At 40.4% G+C, this 16,864-nt stretch overlaps 1 protein-coding gene across 3 annotated transcripts in view; it reads left to right on the top strand.

Moving 5' to 3' along the window:
* LOC149318986 (conserved oligomeric Golgi complex subunit 3-like) overlaps positions 1 to 16,864 on the top strand; it is a 92,067-nt gene that overhangs the window by 9,271 nt on the left and 65,932 nt on the right. For 2 of the 3 annotated variants that reach the window (XM_089510871.1, XM_089510870.1), the window contains exons 3-6: positions 3,937 to 3,998; positions 8,096 to 8,261; positions 11,216 to 11,290; positions 15,603 to 15,695. In XM_089510871.1, coding sequence (XP_089366997.1) covers positions 3,937 to 3,998; positions 8,096 to 8,261; positions 11,216 to 11,290; positions 15,603 to 15,695 — 396 coding nt within the window. The remainder of the gene's footprint in view (positions 1 to 3,936; positions 3,999 to 8,095; positions 8,262 to 11,215; positions 11,291 to 15,602; positions 15,696 to 16,864) is intronic. The other variant, XM_089510872.1, reaches the window with a different exon arrangement.

Raw genomic sequence — 16,864 nt, 5'->3', positions numbered from 1 at the left:
GGCTACATGCAGCCCCCTGGGACATTTTTCTGGAGTGTATGGGATCAACAGTATTTTGTTTGTTTGTTTATTTTTAGCTCTAGAATGTCCAAAAATGATTTTTAGAGGGTGTAAAGCATTTTCACATTGGAGTGTTCTTTGACTTCCTAGGGTCAAAATGAAATTTTATGAATTAAAAACATTAATAATATTTTTTTTGCAGGAGCAGATGTGGCCTTTCAGAATGTCCTGGAGGGCTAATGCAGCCCCCTAGTCTACCACAGTTGGCGACATACTAAAAATCCTAACCTGCCTTCTGATACAGAGGTCTATAGTTTCATGGTCTATAGATAATCTGGGAAAAAACCTAGAGGCGGATCAGCAGTAGTTAGGACAACTAGATTACTCTCTCATATTCTTCAGAAATTTACTGGTTAGTCTTGGTCCCCATCCCCCAGGGTTATGAAAAGTGCAGAGTCTTTGAGATAGAGATTTTGCCTTGAATCAGCTGTACATTTTCTACAGTAAGATGTTTCTATGTCCAGACTCCTCTTTGTCACCTAAGTGAACTTTCATTATTGTAGAGGTTACAAAATATCTTTACTGCCTCCCCCCCCCCCCCCCCCCACTGTAGCTGAGCTGGCACTTGCTTGCCTTGTGGTGCTGCTTTCTGATCTATGTTGCTGAGCCTGTTAAGTCTCAAAGTAAGGAGTGACCTCTACTGAGTTTAAGGAAACAGGAATTTGACTTAATGTTACTAGTGGTGGTGGTTACTGTTTGTGTTGTTGTGTGTGTGCCTTCAGGTCATTTTCAACTTATGGTAACCCTATAGTGAACCTAGGATTTCTTGGCAAGATTTGTTCACAGAGGGCTTGCCTGTACCTTCCTCTGAGACTGAGAGAGTGTGACTTGCCCAAGGTCACCAAGTGGTATTCCATGGTTGATGGGGATTCAAACTCTGGTCTCCAGAACCCTAGTTCAGTGCACAAACCATTGCACCATGTTGGGTTTCCTTAAGCTATATTCCTAATTATTTGTGGCAAGTACTTTTTTCTCTGCAGTTTTGTTTTGGATAAGAATTGGATGGTTAGAATTCTATGTGACTGCACTTTTATTTATTTCTTAAAACATAAGGGGTTGAGGAGCTGCCTGCTTTGCCCAAACAGTGGGAAAAGTAGGTATCTCCATCGCTTAGAAAATATTTAGTAGCTCTTCCTATATTTCAGTTTAAGGGGTACAAAAATAAAGAGTGCATAAAGCTCTTGGAAAATAAACTTTATTAATTTATTGCTGCCCGATGTCGATCTTCATCGGTCTTTGACTCTTCGGGGTCATACCAATTGGCTTCCAGCCTGACTTCAACCCTTGTCGGTCCCTGACTGTTCGGGTCAAACTGATTGGATGGCTACTCGACTTCGATCTACATCAGTCCCTGACTCTCTGGAGTCATACCGACTGGATGGCAGCCCGATATGGATCCTTGTTGGTCCCTGACTCTCCTAGGTCAAACTGATTGGCTGGCTGCATGACTTGGATCTACATCAGTTCCTAACTCTTCAGGGTCAAACTGATTTGCTGGTAGCCCAATGTGGATCCTCATCAGTTCCTGATTCCCAGGGTCATACCGACTGGCTTGCAGCCTGGCTTTGTCCCTCGTTGGTCCCTGACAATCCGGAGTCATACCAACTGAATGGCAGCCTGACACCAATCATCATTGGTCCCTGACTCTCCGGAGTCATAGTGATTGGCTTGTAGCCAGACTTCGAGCCTCATCAGTTCCTGACTCTCCGAGGTCAAACTGATTGGATGGCTGCCCAACTGAGCTCTTCATCAATCCCTGACTTTCCAGAGTCATACCAATTGGATGACTGCCCAACTTCGACTCTCATTGGTCCCTGACTCTCCAGGGTCAAACTGATTGGCTGGCTATCCGGCTTCGAACTTCATCGGTCCATGACTTTCAGGAGTCATACCAATTGCCTTGCAGTCCAACTTCGACCCTCCTCGGTCCCTGACTCTCCGGGGTCAAATCAATTGGCTCACAGCCACGCTAAGATGTTCCTCAATGCTCTAGGGTCACTTCTACCTCTGCCCTCATCGGTCCCTGACTTTCCAGGGTCAAACCTATTGCCCCGCATCCCTACTTTGATGCTCGTTGGCCCCTGACTCTCTGGGATGTCCCAGATTGGCCCACAGGTGGTCTGACTTGGCACCTCCCCAAATATCGGATGGTAGCCAGGTTGCCATCATAGTATGGCTGCATTCTGTCTCAACACTCCTTTGGGAGAACAATGTTGTGACCGTTTTAAGCTGCACAAGAGGATTCGAATGCAGCTGGCCTTTCAGTTTCTGGGGGCCGTTATTGGTACCGCCCCACGCTCGTCACCTCCACTTTGTTGATTTTGTTGATGTGATTGATTGTTCTCAAGAGCCAATGTGGTTGATGCTGGTTCAGGTTTGAGGCCATAGTTGCTTTCTCTGTACCGAAGTCAACTACCAGCGAGTGCTCTGCCGATTTGGAGCCATGATTTCCCCCTCTAGATATCGAGGTGCTTCCCTGATTCGTGACCATAGTGTTTCCTTGATAACGAGGACCACTACTTGCGAGTACTCTGCCTAATCCAGGGCCATGCTTGTTTCTCTAAAACTGTTACCAGTGATCACTTGTTGCTCTAAACCATGATCACTCTGCCATTCGAGGCTATGGTTGTTGTCTCTGTGCCAAACTTTACCTTTGCACATTTCTTGACCACCTCTCTTCCATTAGAAACCAAGATGTATTTCAGGTTATTCCCTTGGTATCGAGTGATGTCATTGTCATTGGACAGCCATACAGTGTTATAATCCTTCTGTACTGAGACCCGATATCGCTGCTATCCTATAAAGCTGGTTCGGGGGACATGCTGCTCCCTCTATACTGAAGGAGGACATCACGATTCACATGTTACAAATTTTATGAGGACGTCCCTTCTCTCAGGCTGCATGTTATAATATACAGATACCCTTGATAGTTTAAATTGTCCTCCACAACTGGAAGGCTAAATGTCACTTAATGCGGACATTCAATTCTAATCCTTCATCATATGAAGGGCCTTCAGGATTATAGAATCAAAACTCATCAATTGGTTTGCTCCCTCTATACTGAGGGACTCTACCATTATTCACTATCATGATTTTTTATCCAACTGTTCCAGGTAATCAGATACTGTATTCTTTAAAACTATTCCTCTTTTTCTGTCTGTGGTATTACTATTATCCGTCAAATAACCAGCCTAGACAACTTCAAAAAAGCTGGCAAGACAGATCTCTTCCAGCAGCCCTTCCCAGAATAATTCAATCTAATTTCTGTACTCACCCTACTTTATGTAACCACTGCCTCTACTAGAAAATTGCTGTCATTTTAACAAGTTGAATTTTTAAACTGTGTGGTATGTAATCCTGTTTTAAAGGGTGGGTCAATTTATTTATTGATAGCCTTTAGGGCTGAAGGGCGGGGTATAAATACCATAAATAATAAATAAATGTATTGATAGTATGTATTATTCCAATATACCATATTTTCCGGCGTATAAGACGATTGGGCATATAAGATGACCCTCAACTTTTCCAGTTAAAATATAGTTTGGGATGTACTCACCGTATAAGACTACCCCTCTTCCAACGCACATCAAATAAAATTTTTAAAAAATCAGATTTGATTTCAATATGGTAATTTAAATTCAAATGCTTATGACATGCAGGTACTTAGCAGGAAACCTTGTGTACAAAGCCTGCTTGGATTGGACTTTTGAGAAGATTTTCCTGGGTTAAAAAGTATGCTTATATGCCAGAAAATACAGTATTCTAGTCATGTAAGCCACGTTGATTGCTGCAGCAGAAAGGCAGGGTATAAGAATAAAGTTTATTTATTATTTTATTTATAATAATTGTGGTCAATTTCTTTCTTCTTTGCTGTAGTTCTTCTCTTGGTTTGATCAGCTTGGTACCCAGATGGATCAAAATGAAGGGGCTAAATACAGGTATTTTGTTTTACCTCTTTTAGTAGTATTTTGATTATCAAGTGAGAATCTAGCAGTGATGATAGCTGTTTCTGTTTATGTACTTTGATCTATATATTATACAGTCATCCCTCCATATTTGCCGCTTTGATATTTGCGGATTTGATTATTCACGGATTTCATTAATATGTTCTCTCTAGGACTGTCTAGGTCCTCCAGTGCAACTCTGTGGTCAATTTTAACTAAAAGTTGCACTGAAAGACCAAGAGATTCCTAGAGAGAATACTCTACTAGGCATTTGTAGCTATTCCAGTGCCATTCTGTGGTCAGTGTATGTTGGACATTGTCTGGAGGACCTAGAGATTCCTAGAGGTGTCCTCTCACGGAAAAACGTGGTGTTTTTGTTATTTGCAGTTTTTCCATATTCACGGGGGTCTTGTTCCCCTAACCCTAGCAAATATGGAGGGACAAGTGTATTTTGTTCTCATTCTGTTGTATCTTTCACTTGTTAACTGGGTCATTTTGAATCTTTCCCTTTCGACCTTGTATCAAACTGTGCACATTTCCAATTTTGGCTAGATGAAATTGTTTATGCATGAGATGCATCAACAACATTTTAACACCTCAGATTGAATATGTGGAGAATTTAAATTTACAGTGTATTAAGGTGATGAGTGCGCTTTTTCTCTGTTCAGTAATTTTAGACCAACTAGTCTGTTGTGAATGAGAGAATTCAAGTAAAGGCATAGTCCATTCCATGTTTACAATTTTGATTGATTCATGAAAAATAATAGAAACAGAGTTTAAAAGGGCCCAAAGGTTCACGTAGTACAGCTCTCTGCTAGTGCAGGAATTGGCATCAAATATTTCCCTGACAGATGGTCATCTGACCTCTGTATCTTCCATAAAGAAGAGTCTAACAGTTTCTGGTGTAATAATTTCACTGTCAAACAGCTCCTAGATAAAGGAGATAAAAAATAAGATGTTGCATTTAAAAATAAACTGTGTGTTCTAATTTCTGCAATATTTAAATATTTATATCTTTTCTTATGGTTTAAGGTTCACTCTAAAAAAAATGGCATGCCACAACAACTTATCTTGATGCGTAACCTATACTTTGGGATTGAAATCACATACCCTGTGGCTGCAGTACACTACGTCACCAGGGCTCCCTAAATGCCATTTAGCCCCCAAAATCCATAACTTTTAATTGTCATTAATGCACATCTGTAACCAGCCTCAGACCCCCATCTTTCTTTTCTGATATTAAAACATTGTGTAATTATCTGACTCAGAACATCCCATTCCTGACCACTTTAGCTGCTCATCTCAAGTATTGCAATGTTTATGTGTTCCATTATTGTTTTACTGTGTGTAGCTTTCCCCTGTGTCTAGCTTTCCTTGATTCAGTGTTCTCACATTCCATGCTCCCATAATGTGTTGTGCAGCTTCAGACTTTCATTTCACCTCTAAAGACATCATAGAATCTTAGAATTGGAAGAGACCGCAAGGGCCATCCAATCCAGCCCCCTGCTATGCAGGAAATCTAAATCAAAGCATACCCGATAGCTGGCCATCCAGCCTCTGTTTAAAGACCTCTAAGAAAGGAGGCTTCATTACAGTCTGAGGGAGTTTGTTCCACTGTCGAACAGCCCTTACTGTCATCAAATGAACATCCTTTCATTTTGAGTCCAGTTGTATCATTAGCCCAGCACTACTTGTTGTCTTTTGCTCTGCCCCAGAACAAGTTGAGTCTCCTTATATGAAAAACTTGGGAACAGAGGTGCTTGTAATTTTGTATATTTTTTAAAATTTTGGAATATGTGTATTTGCATACATGTATATAATGAGATATCTTTCCGATGAGACCTAAGTCTAAACAAAATTCATTTATGTTTCATATCCAGTTTATGCACATAGCCTGAATTTTATACAATATTGTAATTTTATACAATATTTTAAAAATAATGTGCTTAAAACAAAGTTTCTTCAAAAAGAAAAGCTGTCAGTATCTTAGCCACCCATGAAAAAGGTTTTGTTTTTTGGAATGTTTTGGATTTTGGATTTCTGGATAAGGGAGACTCAACCTGTAGCTCATCGAGCGCCATTCAGCTTGGGAGTCTCATCTTCTGGTACTATCTTGGGCTTAATTTGATATATACTGTATTTCATTATTGGTTCATGTTACATTCTAGCAAAATAAGATGTTGCCAAGTTTTATTTACCCTTTAAATGCTTTTCAAGAATTTAGGATTTCTGAATTATTTTTGTCTCCAAATCACATTGTGATTTAAAAACATTAAAATCAGGATGATTTAAACCTTCAGATAAATGTTGGCTTCTGATAATATTTTGCCAGTGGGGTAAGTGAAGCCTTGTTTTTTACTCAACATGTTCATTGACCCTTGTAGGAGATATGGAGGCATGTTTTTGGCCCTTCTTGGATATTTTCAAGTACAAAGGAGGACTTTTTGTTGAAATCAGAAATGACTTCTGGTTTACTTTTTTGATTTAAGAATGGTCTCTCTTGTATCTAAAACAACCCAGGAGGATGAAAATATTGAAGAATCCCCCCCCCCCACTGCCACCATGGTTCCTGGAGCATTTTCAGGTGTTTCTTTTTTTAAAAAAATAGAATGAATACCAAAGTTATACTTGTATATCTATTTACATTTTGTACAATAAGCTTATAGAAAATAAAGACATAGTGAGGGCACTGTGATATCAAATATAAACACATTGGTAGGGGGGAGAAGCAAAAGAGAAAGAAATAAAGATAAATAAATAATGTTGACTTGTCTGAAATGTTGCTCTTATATTTTAATTTTATTTTTAACGTGCATTAATGACAGTAACTAGGAATAATGATCACAAAATATATAGTAATTGCCTGTCAACCTATCATACTTCTGATGTGCTCCTCTCTCTGTCCCTCCCTCCTTTTTACTCTCCCATCTCCACATCTTGAATTAATAACCCTGTTCCCCGTTAACCAGTATAGATGTAAATTAGCTTCTAAATAGTTACATGTTGTTCATCTATAATTATAACTTTCAACAATATTTTTATAATTTTAATTTTTAATAATTTTAACAGTTTTTCCAAAAGAGAAAGTGGTTTAAATTCAGTATTAACCCGAGTTGTGTAAACAACACATGACTTCCAGATGATTTCAAATATATTATTTCCCTTCTTGCTGCTTTCAGTTTGTATGTTTATTTTTTTAAAGTGGACTATATTCAGTTTAGCCACTTTTGCACTGAGAGGTCTTCCATGTCTTCACAATTTCTAATCTTGTGGCACTTAACATAAGTGCTGTAAGAGCCTTATTTGGCAGATTTTCAATAACACCTTTAAAAAGGGAAATGTGTAATAATGCTTCTTTAAAATGAAGTTTTAACCTGAGATTTGGCTTATTCATTCTAATACTTCTTCCCAGAACTTATTGAAATACTTTTCAACAAGTTAACCATTTATGTTCCCAGTTACTTTTCCACAGCCTGTCCAACATAATTTTGAAACTTCATAATTATCCTTATGAAGTTTGAGTGGATGATAATACCATTTTTAAATGTTTAATTCATTTTTTCTGCACTGATGAAATATTGATTTACAAGATGGCATTTTCCATATTGAATCTCATTGTTTTTCCAATGTTTGTATAATCAAATTTGACTCCCAGACCAGTCTCGGCCCTTTAGATTTGCCAAATTTCATCTCTTGTTGATCTGCAATATAGAGAATTTATTTATTTATTTGGTTATTGTAATGCATGGTTAGTAAAAGAATACATCTGTAAAATATAACAAAGGTGCAGTATTTCATTTCTTCATGAATCCTTTTGATATATGCCTATATCCTGATCCTTCCTGGTGTGGCAATTTGATACACTTTAACAAAATAAAAATATGTTTAGGTATATTATAAGTTACTTACAAGTTAATTATAAGTTTCTTGTTTACTGAATTTTCCTGTTTATAGCTTTCTCATTCACCACCTTCCCCATCCATCCTAATTGATGGTTCCCAGTTATACAGGTTCCTCTGCAGTTTTACTAAATCAGTCAATCAGTACAAATAACATGCTTCCCTGCATTTAACTGTCTTTTATTGCTCTAGGCAAACAAGGGTTTATTTGTCTGGATTTGAAGAGCAGTGTGATGCTATATTGCATGATGTGACCAGCGCTCTTCAGCACTTGGAATCATTACAGAAGCAATATTTCTTTGTGTCAACCAAAACAGGAACCCTCCATGAAGCCTGTGAACAGCTGTTGAAAGAGCAGGTAACAATTTGCCTAGGAAATAAATAGTTCAACTAAACCTCTGTAACCACAGATGACACCAAATTAGGAGGAGTAGCTAATACCCCTGAGGACAGGATCAAACTTCAGAATGACCTTAATAGATTAGAAAGCTGGGCCAAAGCTAACAAAATGAATTTCAACCCAAGGAAATGTAAGCTACTGCCCTTAGGGCGGAATATTGAAATGAACAGATATAGGATGGGTGACACCTGGCTAAACAAGACTATGTGTGAAAGATATCTGGGAGTCCAAATAGACCACAAATTGAACATGAATCAACAGTGTGATGTGGCAGCTAACAAGGCCAATGAGATTTTAGGCTCATCAATAGAAGTATAGTGTCTAAATCAAGGGAAGTAATAGTGCCACTCTATTCTGCTTTGGTTAGGCCCCACTTGGAATAGTGTGTCCAGTTCTGGGCACCACAATTCAAAAATGACATTGAGAAACTGGAGTGTGTCCAAAGGAGGGCGACTAAAATGGTGAAGGGTCTGGAAACCATGCCCTATGAGGAACGCCTTAGGGAGCTGGGTATGTTTAGCCTGGAGAAGAGAAAGTTAAGGGGTGATATGATAGCCCTGTTTAATTACTTGAAGGGATGTCATGTTGAGGAGGGAGCTAACTTGTTTTCTGCTACTCCAGAGACTAGGACCCAGAGCAATGGATGCAAGCTACAGGAAAAGAGATTCCACCTGAACATTAGGAGGAACTTCCTGACAGTAAGGGCTGTTTGACATTGGAACAAAGTCCCTCGGAGTGTAGTGAAGCCTCCTTTCTTAGAGGTCTTTAAACAGAGGCTGGATGGCCATCTGTTGGGGATGCTTTGATTTAGATTTCCTGCATGGCAGGAGGTTGGATTGGATGGCCCTTGCGGTCTCTTTCAATTCTATGATTCTATCTTCAGTGACTTTTTGTGGCAGCTTGGGATACCATGAATTGTTAATATGTTCTTAGTTCCCAGTCAGTGGACAAAGAGCCATCCATGAAAGGTTTAATTGCAGTTGCTGTCTAGGCGAAACAAGGGATCATGGGTTATTTTTAGATAACACAGTTGGCCCTCTGTATCCGCGGATTGTTTACCCATGGATTCAAGTATCCATGGCTTGAAAATACTCAAAAATATATAATTCTAAAAAAAGCAAATTATCCATGGATTCAAGCATCCATAGCTTGAAAATAATATATATATATATATATATATATATATATATATATATATATATATCTAAAAAGCAAATCTTGATTTTCCTATTTTATATAAGGGACACTGTTTTACTATGCCATTGTATTTAATGGGAGTTCAACATCTATGGATTTTTGTATCTGCAGGGGGGGGTGGTGCTGGTGGTGCTGGAAACAAACCCCTGTGAATACAAAGGGCCCACTGTATTTCCTATTGGATCCCTCTTCAGTTCCTCTTCAATTTTCCCCCTTAACATGTCCAGGAAGGGTCATATAACTTCATGAGGGCTGTAAAGATGCACACTTGCCCTTAACACCCCCATCCCCACAGTGTCTGCCTCCTCCAGAACCGCCATTGCAGTTCAGGAGCTTGTGGTTGCTTGTTTAATCTGAATTGACAACTCAGCCAGAAAATCTTACCCAATCAGGCAGGGAGGAGTTTTCTCTTTCTCTCCCTAAACAATGAGGCCTGTCAGCTCTTCTCCTGGGCAGAAGGGAATATGCTCTCTCTTGCAGCACAGCACATTCAGGGTATCATGAACAAGGAAGCAAATTCACCAAACCCAGGAGAATGGATCCTGGACACGTTAGTATTTCATCAAACACAGGTACAAAGTTACAAATCAAACACAGAAGTCTGAAGGTCAATTTTATTGCATCAGACATCAACTACAAACTCTCCAGGTATTTCACCAGGTTCCATTCCCTCAGAGCAGAAGCCCAGGTTTCCTTCCAGATGAACTAGCCCTGAGGCCTACTGTATGCTTTTCCTTCTCCCTGGCCCTAGTCTCCAGAGTACTCAGGAAGACCAGGCAGGAAAAGGCAACATAATTCTCATAGCAGAGAACTCCACATTGGCCCCTGCAGGTCTTGGTTCTCCAATCTGCTAGCTTTAATTACTTTTTATCACTCAGAACATTGTCTTACCATTCTTCTGCCCTTGCCCAGTCCACAACTTAAGAGAGGCAGTGGCATAAACTGGATATAAAGAGGTCCCTGAAAGTGTATGTCAGGTGCACTAGGCCATTTAGGGAAATGGAAGTGCTTTTCATCTCTTTTTTGTCCACCTCTAGGCAAGGAGGTCTCAACATCTACACTAACTTGATGAATCAAGGCATATGTCTGCCTAGTATATGAATCCCTTGGTCCACCTAAACCACACAGTTTGACAGCACACTCTACTAGGTCAGTGGCCACTTCGGCAGTCTTCTCAGCTAATGCTTTCCTGGAGGAGGGTTTGCAGAATTACATCTTGGGCTACCTCTTCCAAAACATGACATGCCAGACAAATTTTCCTCTGCTAGAGCATCCATTGGCAGAAGAGTGCTCCAGAAAGTCTTGGACTAATTGAATTTCTTGCCACCTTCTCTTCCAGGAGAAGTTTATGTTAGGGTGTTTACCTACTCAGATGGCTCCTTCTCTGCAGTCTGAGAATGGCACATGGGGGAACTTACTGTGAAGGTCCATTCTAACCAAGGAAAAGGCTCCGCAGCGCACGCACCCCCCCAAATTGGTGGGAAGACAATTTTTCCTTTTTTAAGAGGATTTCTGTTCTTTCTTACTTTTTCTCATCTCGGGAATAAACTGAGGAAGAGCTAGGGATTCAACTGGAAATGCTCTTCAAAAATAACACTGTGATCCCCTGTCTTGCCTGGGCAGTGACTGGAATTAACCCTTTCCTGGATGGCTCCTTTTTCTTGGTATATTCTCCAATGTGTTATTTTCTGCTAATTGTCTTTTTTTTTAAATAGTCAGAGCTTGTGGAACTGACAGAAGACATCCATCAGAAATTGTCATATTTCAATGAACTGGAAAATATTAATACAGTAAGTATTTTTGACACCAAAAAAGATCAACAGCTGTCTTTCACTTAAGATGAATGAAGTTCCAGAAATCCTCATAAAGGTTTGGATTATCCATTTAACTGGATTTCTAAAGCTGCAGTGCGGAGACAGTTGGAAGTTAAATATATGTGCAAATGCAATGGAGCATGTGTTCAAATTAAAATGATTGGGGAAACAATCATTTTATATTCAAAAATAAAGGGAAAAACTTCTGAGATACTGGAAACGTGGCTTTCTAGGGCGAGCACTTTCCAATGAAGACACTTGGGTATTTGAATAATTACATACTAATCACTTCCCATGAAGTTCATGGGTGAACTTTGCAGGCTGGCTTACCTCATAGGATTTTGTGATGATAAAAATTAAAAGAAAAATAGATATGATGCTTTGAGCTCTTTGGAGAAAAGATGTGGTACAAGCATGCTAAATACATAAAATCTTACAGACTTTCCAAGCTGCTTACATGACTAAATTCAAAAAGTTTTAATTGTTTACTAGATATTCCTTAAGTGTTATCTTTCGGCCTATGAGGGAGAGAATAGGCTGGCTCAGCTCCATCAGGGCTAGCCTGAAGAAAGAGGCTCCTCCATCCATAACTGTCATCCTTTGGCCTGTGAGGGAGATAATAGGCTGGCCCAGCTCCATCAGGGCTAGCCTGAAGAAAGAGGCTCCTCCCTCCATAACTGTCATCCTTCGGCCTGTGAGGGAGAGAATAGGCTGGCCCAGCTCCATCAGGGCTAGCCTGAAGAAAGAGGCTCCTCCCTCCATAACTGTCATCCTTTGGCCTGTGAGTGAGAGAGAGGGCTGGCCCAGCTCCATCGGGACTGGCCTGGGGAGGGAGGCTCCTCCCTCCATGGCTGTCGTCCTTTGGTCTGTGAGGGAGTCACTGGGCGGGTCCAGCTCTGTCGGGGCTGGTCTGGGGGAGGCTCTGCCCTGCTTAGCTGTCATCTTTCGGTCTATGGGGGAGAGAGTGGGCTGGCCCAGCTCCATCAGGGCTAGCCTGAAAGAGGCTCCTCCCTCCATAACTGTCATCCTTCAGCCTATGAGGGGGAGAGTAGGCTGGCCCAGCTCCATGAGGGTAGCCTGAAGAAAGAGGCTCCTCCCTCCATGGCTGTTGTCCTTGGCCTGTGAGGGAGAGAATAGGCTAGCCCAGCTCTATCAGGGCTAGCCTGAAGAAGAAGAGCCCTCCCTCCAGTCTACCTGCCTTGGTCTAGGCCTCAGAGGGAGAGAAGAATGCTGGACCTGATCCCCTCCCCCCTCACCATTCCCTTCTCCTTTTGTGTCGTGTCTTTTAGATTGTAAGCCTGAGGGCAGGGAACCGTCTATTATCCCCTCTGTTGTAAGCCGCCCAGATTCCCAGTGATTGGGCGGCATATAAATAAATCCTGTTGTTGTTGTTGTTATTGTTATATAACAATTATGCTCACTCTGCATTAAGCTATTCGGTTCTTAACCAATTTAGGCTTTTTCTAATTTTCTTCTCCAAGTCTCAGGATTACCTGAACTCTGCCAGTTCTCCCCTTTGGAATGTAGATGCCATTTTGGTTGCATAAGCAGTGACACTTCTTGAACATGGTGAATAATGTGTACAAGTGAGACTGTGGATGATACAGTTCTCATAATTGTTTGTCTTAAGGACTGGTTGCAGGCCAGATGACTGTGAGTCATAGGGGGCTGTGCTGCATCACCTGCAAAATAAAAACGAAAGGGAGTTTGCCATTTGCCAACCTATGCCAGCCTCTGTACCTCCATCTCTTTAGAACTTTTGAGTAGCTTGGTTTGTTACAATGCAACAGCTATGCAAGTGAGAGAGGAGAGAGACTGAAGTTTTTAAACATCTCAGCCCCTCTGTACAAACAAAACATTTTTTTCCTTTTCTCTCTCCCCTTCTCTTTATTTTGTCACAGTTCTGTTCTTGTAACTATTGGCTGTCTTTTGACTATACCTTTCTCCAAACTGTTGCCGTCTTAGGGGGGAAATATTTCATTTGTCTCTCCCTATGAAAAAGAGTTCAGATGCCCAAAGGAGAAAAGGAGAGTAAAAAAGGAGAAAGTAGCTACTCACCTTCACTTTTGGCCCTGATAACAGCAGAGAAGAGCTTCTGTCGGGGTGATAAGAGTTGTGAGCACACACTTGAATGGATGGGAGAAGTATCTTGAAAGTGAAAGAGAACCATGCACTTTATCTCATATCTCTGATTGACTGGACCAGTACAGATTGATACCTTAATGGAAGTAGTATGACTGCTTCTCTGTTCCGAGTGTGTGTATGTCTGTACCTTCAAGTTGCTTGTTGAATGATGGTGACATTATTAATTTCATTGGGTTTTCTTGGGTAAGGAATATTCAGAGGTGGTTCTGAAATTTAGTCTACAGCCCCTATTATTCATAGGTGCTAACCAGGGCTGACCCTGCTTAGCTTTCAAGATCAGACACCAGCATCTTAATTGTTGTTTATTTTACTTTAAACTTACAGCACATTAAATGTTTGATTTTACCACTCTCCAGCTGTTGTATCTTATAAAGGGAAGGGGCTACTAAGTAAGGGAGGGCAGAGGGGTCAGGGCTTCAACTACAGCATGGTAGAAAGACATTCAATAGGTGCAATTCTGCCTAGAGTTGGATGGGAGCAGTATCTGCAGATATTCTGCATGTTCATCAACTGCATCACCACCCAAACCTCAGTGGTTCTAGTTCAAACAATGTCTCCAGTTGATGGGGAAGGAGACTTCACTAACTGAATGTGTTGCCTTATCACTCAACCATATAAATGATGGAAGAAAGTAAGATTTCAACTGCAAATAATATCACAGAAAGCAGAATATTAGTGGCATCTTTGGGTGGAATAAACAGAAATGTGGAAAAATTTTACCTGTTTAGACCGGGGTGTGATACTAGGGGGCTGCATTATCCCTTCAGGAGATCTTGGACGACTCCACTCCGCACACCTGCCTCTGCCCCAGATGCCCTTGTGAGATCTGGAGTCAGTCCTATGCTCAAAAAATAAAACTCAGTTGAAACAAAAGAAGCTTTATTGATGAATTCAGGCAGAAACATCTATTAACACGTTTTTGCAAAGTCTGAAGCACAAAGGAACTTTTCCTCTTCTTAACCCTCTCAAACCCCTCCCCGAGCCAGCCCCAATTCCCAAGCTAAACTAACAAGCGGGGGTTGCCATAGATACCAGGGTTGTTTATTCTTCACTTTCCTTTCTCCCTGATAGTACAACCTCAAGGAACTCTATTCCCAAGCTCCACTCTCCCCCAACATATCAACCCTTGGATAACCATTTCACAGCTGCAATCCCATCACCCTCTCCATACACACTACTTATTCTGAAAGCCATTCAATCTGCCTTTCCAAAATCCCCCATAATTCTCTATTTTATAATCTATCATTCTACAGTACATACTATGAACTCCTTTTTTAACCTTTATGACAGAACCCCTATACACTGGTTCTGACAGCCCTCTAGGGGCATGGAAATGTATTTTGGAGCCTTCCTAGGCCACTACAGGGCATTTTGATGCAAAAGTTTTGTTTGCACAAAATTGCAAAATATCGTTTTGACTACTTGGGGTTCAGAGGGGCTCCAGATATGGTGGAAATGTCCTTCACAACCCCAAGAAGTCATTTTCAGCATTTTGGAACAACAACAAAAATGGCCCTGAGGGGTGCATGTGGCCTGCTGGCTGTAGTTTCCCCACCTTTGATTTAGGCCAATACAATGGGAACTGATAACATATTCTTAATTATCTTCATATTTCTTGAGCAAACTGGTGCATGTGGCCTTTTTGATCTGCAGTATCTCCAGAGTACTCATAGCCTCTCTACATTTGTAATAGAGTGTAATTCCTTCTGTGTGAGGCAGCATCCAATATTAACCAGATGGGAATAATTGAAGATATAGCACTGGAAATGGCTTCTCCCATGGCCCTTCTTGACTATGGCATTGCAGCTCTCCCTCCTGTGCTAGGGTCAGAGCATTTTGGCTTTAGTCTCATTAAAGTCTCATTTAAGATTCATCCAAGGATCATCCCAGGCCTACTTGTAGGGGAAGAGTTACCAACATCTTGTTTCTTTGATTGTTTTAGCATTTTTGTAACAGGTGAGTAAGTTGAGTGGTCTAGTTATCTCCATAGAAGCTGTATAAAAACAAAATAATCTGCCAACATTTGATTTTCTCTATTCTAATAACTGGAAGACATGTTGTGTGATTAATAATACTGAATGTATTATCTTTTTTGTTTGTTTTTGTTGACATTTTATAACATCATTCTCTCTCTCTGTTTCAGAAACTGACTTCCCCTACGCTGTCTGTAAATAGTGATGGTTTCATCCCTATGCTTGCTAAGCTTGATGACTGTATTGCTTATATTACATCACATGTAAGTCCTGCTCACTTACGTCCTTGTTTATGCTATTTATGATACATAATCTTGTATTTCATTGATTTCTATCTTGAGGAAATCGGGTGATAGTAGAACAGAGTATCTGTCAGCTGCTATGTTCTTTCAGTATCTCTTGCTATTTAACAAAAAGTGTAAGAAAACGGAGGATATTTTAAGAAATGCATTTATTTTTCATGATATCCCTTTTAAAACTTTTATTCAGAAAAGGTAAATTTACAGTTTATTAATTTTTAAAATATGTTTTGTAAAGACAAAGATTTTCAAAAATAAGGGCATAGAGCAGGGGTAGGCAACCTGCGGCCCGCGGGCCGGATGCGGCCCGGCGAGGCCTTGGGACCGGCCCCAGCCCAGTCCTGCCGCCGATTGCCGCCGGGGCCTTTGGGGGGCAATTGTCAATAGAAGCCTCAGAAACATGCATTTATATTAACATTTTTTTAAAAATCAGCAAATTTTTTCGCGTGTCCTCCATTTTTTTAAAAAAAGTGTCTTCCATTTGAAATTTTTGTCCTACATTTGTCCTGGTTTATTTATATATTTAATTTTTTAAAAAAATATTTAATTATTTATTTTTTGGCTTCGGCCCCCCAGTTGTCTGAGGGACAGCAACCCAGCCCCCGGCTCAAAAAGATTGCCTACCCCTGGCATAGAGCTTTGACTGGTTAGACATAAGGTGTCAGGAATAATCAATTTTGGAAAGGATATATGTAGGAGTGCTGATGGTTTGTGCCCTCTCATCCCCTCCCCCCAAAAAAAACCCATTCTGAACTATCTTGATTATTCCTTACACCTTATGTCAGGAATAGACACTGCCTTTAGACACTTCACAAATGTTGTAAAACCGATCATGATTCTCAAGTCTCATAAAATGGTTATTTTCTAGATTTAATTCTTCTGAAACTCTGCTTTAATAATAAAATAAAATGAGTGAGAATTACAACCACATGCTGAGGGCATACTGTAACCTGAACTATATGGATCTCACATAGGAGAAGTTGGATAGTTAAATTGTTGGGCATGTGCCCCCACTTAGTTGCAGCGGACTGAACTGAATTATTTTCTTTTTTAGCTAGAATTTTGCTTGTGTATGTATATTGTGCCTTCAGATCACCTGTCAACATATGGTCACCCCATTAATTTCATATTAG

This window comes from Sceloporus occidentalis, unplaced genomic scaffold, assembly GCF_023333645.1.
Source record: "Sceloporus occidentalis isolate IW3139 unplaced genomic scaffold, rSceOcc1.0.p SCAF_2, whole genome shotgun sequence".
NCBI lineage: Eukaryota > Metazoa > Chordata > Lepidosauria > Squamata > Phrynosomatidae > Sceloporus > Sceloporus occidentalis.
The sequence above is the reverse complement of the archived record's forward strand: the minus strand, read 5'-3'. Positions and strand labels throughout refer to the sequence as shown.